This window comes from Panicum virgatum, chromosome 4N, assembly GCF_016808335.1.
Source record: "Panicum virgatum strain AP13 chromosome 4N, P.virgatum_v5, whole genome shotgun sequence".
NCBI classification, from domain to species: domain Eukaryota; kingdom Viridiplantae; phylum Streptophyta; class Magnoliopsida; order Poales; family Poaceae; genus Panicum; species Panicum virgatum.
This window is the reverse complement of record NC_053148.1, coordinates 24,852,347-24,858,284: the sequence shown is the minus strand read 5'-3', so window position 1 is coordinate 24,858,284 and position 5,938 is coordinate 24,852,347. Positions and strand designations below refer to the sequence as shown.

The 5,938-nt window shown below is 44.2% G+C and overlaps 1 protein-coding gene across 1 annotated transcript; it reads left to right on the top strand.

Moving 5' to 3' along the window:
• Positions 1–1,009: 1,009 nt before the first annotated feature.
• LOC120670125 (probable transcription factor GLK1) lies at positions 1,010–5,201 on the top strand. Its single transcript, XM_039950131.1, has 6 exons — positions 1,010–1,765; positions 1,871–2,011; positions 3,981–4,331; positions 4,400–4,459; positions 4,580–4,705; positions 4,798–5,201. Exons 1-6 carry the CDS (start codon positions 1,208–1,210, stop codon positions 4,945–4,947), a joined length of 1,386 nt encoding a protein of 461 aa, XP_039806065.1. The 5' UTR covers positions 1,010–1,207; the 3' UTR covers positions 4,948–5,201.
• The last annotated feature ends 737 nt before the right edge of the window (positions 5,202–5,938 follow it).

Here is a 5,938-nt window from a genome sequence, read left to right as displayed (position 1 = left end):
GGATATGGAGGAAGTATGAGTTATCTGGACAATAACACTGTTGCTCCATATTAGTTTGTAGTTTTTCAGAGACATTGTTTGGAAGACCCTGAGCTCAGTTCTGTAGCTATCATGGATCCTTATAACTACAAAAATATCTCATATTTTTTAATTAAGAAAGCTTTAATTTTAATGTTCTAAGACACATATAAAGATACTACGATCCTACTACTTGCCTCTGCGTATCTTCGCATGACACCCCCCCCCCCCGCCACATACACACAAAAAGAACAAAAACTATATTTTTCAAACTAACATCTAACTGCTATACGTTTACCTTTTGATTTGTACTGAAAACAAAAGGTTGTTTCTTTTTTAAAAAACAAAGGGTTGTGCAGACTTGCAGTACATATATATATATATATTGCTTGTTGGCTGATCAGATTTGTTGTAGGTAGTCATTGGATGCATGCACAAGCTTATGATTTTGCCTATTGCAAGGTGTCTGTTTAATTCCTAATCCCCATTGCTAGCTAAAATACACTTTCTAAAAGCTGCTACTTTCTGGAACAGTTTGTAGATAAGAAGTGTTTGTTTTGCAGATTTCTCATTTGCTGCTGTCTTGTCCCCTGATACATATTATGTCCATCCTCTATAATTGGAACGCGTTTCTACACTCAGGGCCCTTCTCTCTGTATTAAAAATGCCGAATGAGCAGGACCGAGCTTGCATGCAGCAGGAGCAGGACGACAGTATCCAGCCGATATACATGCAGCCGCTGTCATGTTTTGTTCTCTCCTGTTTCACGAGATCGAGTCCATCTCTCTCCTTTCTCTCTCTATCTGAGCTGCTTCCAGGAAAAGAAAAAACTGGCTCCAAAAACACTCATCCACACACAGGCTCGCTGGCTACAAGCCCGCAATAATTCGCAGAAGCGACCAAGCTGCACTTGCGCTCACGGACAAGGCCACACATCAATCGAATCAGAGAAATCTTTGCGAGCTTGTGGTCGACATGCCTTCTCCCTTCTCCCCTAATACTCCCCGGAGAGTACTGAGTAGCCATCGCACCAAATGGTCAGTGTTAGCTCCCTCAACCGCAGGAGTGCAAAGGAAATTACTACAACCAACCCTAACGGGCCTTTCCTTCCACTGCCGCACTGCATTTGCGAGCTAGCTTATAAATCAATTGTACCTATAGTGGCTACTGGCTGGACACTTGCAGTGAGATGCTTGCAGTGTCGTCGCCGGTGAGTTGTGCCCATATGGAAGAGTGCCGTGGAGGCGCCGGCGTGGAGATGGAGGAGATTGGCCATGGGCCGGTGTCGGACGACCTGGATTTCGATTTCACGGTCGATGAGATAGACTTCGGGGACTTCTTCCTCAGACTAGAAGATGGAGATGCGCTGCCGGACCTTGAAGTCGATCCTGGCGAGATCTTCACCGACTTCGAGGCAATCGCCACCGGCAGCGATGGTGTCATGGACCAGGAGGTGCCCAGTGTCCAGCTCTTAGCAGATGCGGTGCAGTTAGATGCCGCGGATCCATGCAGTAGTGTTCTTTGCGAAGAGAGTACGACCCGCGTCGATGTGGAAGAAGAGAAAGGAGAGTACTCCAACCATGCTGAGGAGGTGGTAACCGGGAATAATGGTGATTTTGGGGGCGGCGGTGGAACCGTCATGGCTGAGGAGAAGTCGCCGTCTTCCACGACATCGTCATCGCAGGAGGCTGAGAGCCGGCACAAGTCTACCAGCAAGCACTCGTCACAAGGGAAGAAGAAAGCAAAGGTATGCATGCATGTTAATTTGCTATACATCAAGCCCTAAGAGAAAAAATACGATAATTAAGGTTAGTTGAGCCTCGTGACACAACGTTCTGCCACGCTTTAACAGGTGGATTGGACGCCGGAACTCCACCGGAGATTTGTTCAAGCGGTAGAGCAGCTGGGCATTGACAAGGCAGTGCCGTCCAGGATACTCGAGATCATGGGGATCGACTCCCTCACGCGGCATAATATAGCGAGTCATTTGCAGGTTCGTGTCAATGCTTATCATTGCATAACCTGCATGTCATAAATCATAATTATGATTTATACATATCTTAGAGCATTATGGTATAGCTTTAGAGTCAGTGATGTACATCCTAGCCTCCATGAACTGGTGAAATATCTATGCAGAAACATATCATACATCACTGCTTGTATTATCTATCATCAATTTTGTCAGTCATAATAAGCTGATTTTGTTGGTGCACAAAAAACTATTGCAAGACGCACAATCTATATAAAACAAACTACTGAATCTTATCAAAAATAAAGAGGAATTACAAGTTCGATAAGATGATCCATTTGACAAACAAGTTTGGAAACAAAATGTACATAATACAATATTACAAAAATATTTCTAACCATTTGTTAATATTCTATTTTTGCAAGTGACCACTACTCGCTCCGTTTTTATTTATATGTCATATTAGGTTTGTCCTAAGTAAAACTTGACTAACTTTGATCAGGTCTATATAAAAATATAGCAACAATTATAATACCCAACATATGCATTGTCACCATATATTTTCATGGTGGATTCAATGAAAAATTTGGTATTGTAAATACTATTATTTATTTCTATAAATTTGGTCAAAGTTGGCCAAGTTTGACATAAGACAAACCTAATACGGCTTGTAGATAAAAGCATACGGAGTATTATAGACATACCAAAAAAACCAACTGTCTTAATTTAATGGTATCTATTTTTTGTCTGGTACCACACTTGAAACTTCCTGAGTTCTGTTATTTATAATGATACGGGAAATATAATTTGTATGATTAAAAAAAGGAATGGGTTGATGTTTTTATGAATTGACCTTATGCGTGACATGGTACATTTTATTTATAAGAAAAATTTTATTAATATTCAAGTTATTACATCGTTGTTGATAAAAAAAGACTGAACAAACATTTCTGGCTTCTACATATAACTAGCAAATACACACAGCTAAAAAAGAGTGCATCTAAATGAGGCATATCAATCCGTAAACTAGACAACTACCAAACCTTGTAACAGTTTCAATAGGATAATATGAGAACTGAGACAATAAATAACTGACAAGGTAATAACCAGCAAATTTTTTTTAAAAATATTGTGTTTCATTTGAAATAAGAGGAACCATTCCTGCGTCTGATGCACCATATAGGTCGGAGGGCGGGGGGGGGGGGGGGGGGTGAACTAGGTAGCTGATAAATATTGGGTATTTGGGCTTGTACGTCATATCATTGCAAACTAAAATGTGCCTTATAATAGCAAAGGCTTAAACACAAACGTATTCGGTTACAAGAGACGACGAGCCACTGCAAGGGAGAAGACCTTTTGTGGACTGTCACACGTACGTCCTTTCCCCATCGATTTTTCTTTACTTGTATTGTAGTACTGTGTCGGTCAGATGTGTGAGCTGTAGGTTCACGGATTGCACTGGCCTGGCGGTTTGTAATTCGTAATATCTGGACCATATGTCTGTTTTAGTGGGACCTCCTGCTCAATGCATAGAGCAAAAAGTAAATGTTGCAACACTGTAATAAGACAACCACCCATATATATATATGAACCTCTAACCTAGTTAAATTGTAGCACAGTTTTATCTATCAATGCAAGCTTAGCGTTGGCGCTGGACATTGGACATCGGACATAGTTTATCTATTTTAATTTGCACAGTTTTATCTAGTTAATTAATGTATAACCATGTTTTATGATAAATGGATATTGACTCTTCTATCAGTATAAGATGGTATGGCCTTTGAGTGCATTTAGTTAACTGGCATACCTTAAGTGCCAAATCTGGTGAAAATGGTCCAGATCATGACTGCCATTTGCGCAGTTGGGGGAGTTGAGTTTGAGTTTCTGCATCGATAAATCAAAGGTCTAGATGATGAATGCTATTTACGCAGTGTTGGGATGTCATCCTGAGACCGTTTGATATGCTAACAATTTGCTTTGCAAATCGGTGCAGAAGTACCGGTCTCACAGGAAGCACATGCTAGCAAGGGAGGCGGAGGCAGCGAGCTGGACCCAGCGGCGGCAGATGTACGCTGCCGGGGGAGCCCCTGCCGCCGCGAAGAGACCCGATTATTCCAACGCATGGACTGTGCCAACCATCGGCTTCCCTCCTCCTCCACCACCTCCTCCTCCTCATCCGATGCAGCACTTCGGAAGACCGTTGCACGTGTGGGGCCACCCAACCCCTGGGGTGGAGTCGCCCCGCGTGCCAATGTGGCCACGGCACCTCGTCCCGCGCGCCCCGACGACGCCGTGGGCTCCTCCGCCGTCTGACCCGGCGTTCTGGCACCACCCTTACATGAGGGTACGTGTCGTTGGGGATGCATCGTCATTAGGGAGGCTAATGTGTTCTGACGGATTCCATTTTGGCAGGGACCTACACATATGCCGGGCCAAGTGGCTCCCTGCGTGGCAGTGCCAATGCCAGCCGCGGTAAGGGTTCTGGGTTCATCGCCGAATTATAAGCTCAAAAAATTGAAAATGCTATTACGTACAGTATATAGGTTTTTATCGAAGATCACAATCTAATAAGCTCGATGTCTTAATTTTAAGCGATTTCCTGCTCCACCGGTGAGGGGTGTTTTGCCGTGTCCACCTCCAATGTACAGACCTCTCGTTCCTCCAGAACTAGGCAGCAAGAGTCCGCAAGATACGCAGCTCCAGCTACAGATACAGCCAGTAAGTGTACTAGTTTTGACATGTTTTAGCCAAAAGATATAGTCATACTTACATATGGTGCGGCAATCTTTTCTCGCTTTGAATCTTTTCAGTCAAGTGAGAGCATAGATGCAGCGATCGGTGATGTTTTATCGAAACCATGGCTGCCACTGCCCCTTGGCCTGAAGCCGCCTTCAGTAGACAGTGTCATGGTCGAGTTGCAGAGGCAAGGTGTAGCAGATGTTCCTCCAGCTTGTGGATGATCTCTGCGAGATGGATGAGTCCTCCATGATAGCTGCTCGTCCCCTCAGTCCAACAAAAAGAATTCGTTGACATGCCTTTTTTTCATTTTCACGAACCATCTATGGTGGACAACTCTCTTAACTTGTCCAGCGTTAAGAAAAATGACTTCAGCCTTTCACCTTGGCGAGAAATTAATTAACCCGAGGACATCCATGCGACCAAGTATAATGTGCTGTTTGTTGGAATAATGAATTCCTGGCCCGAATCAACTGTACGTACCTCTGATTGTCACTTACTTTTCCTAGTATATCCACGAACGCTAGGAACCAGCGCTACTGTTTCCAGCATAAAATTCTGACGCAAAAATATTCACGGGAGACTGAGCATCCACAAGTACTTCTGTGCTCTTCCGAGGTATTCTGAATCTTTATTTGCCTATATATTCATGTATTCTATTTGTAAGAAAACTTCAATGACCAGTTTGGAAGCGGACTAGAATTATAATCCGTTAGAATTAGTACTTTTGAGTAAATCTATAAGATTTATGTATAGCTGCCGACTCCTAGCAGGTGGTCGTTCGCAGTGACGTGTTGCCAACACTACTTAAAAAACGATTTCCAGGGACGCCTCGTTTTTTTTCCAGGGACGGATGCAAATATACCCCGCTCCTACAACAGGAGCTGGGTACTGTAGTATTTCGCCCGCCCCTGAAAATGCATCTTCAGGGGTGGGTGACGGCACCACCCGCACCTAAAAATAGGTCTCATTTTCAAGGGCGGGTGGTGCCGTTGCCCGCCCCTAAAGATCCAATTTCCAGGGGCGGCCGGTGCCATCAGCAACCCCTGGAAATGAGCACTATTTTTAGGGGCGGCTGGTAGCATCAGCCGCCCCTGAACACCATTTCTAGGGGTGGTTGGTAATGCCACCCGCCCCTGAAAAGCGCCATATATATCTGGGCGCGCCCCATCTTCCTCCTCCCGACAGAACAGTGCTCGGGAGAGGTGCTGTCAA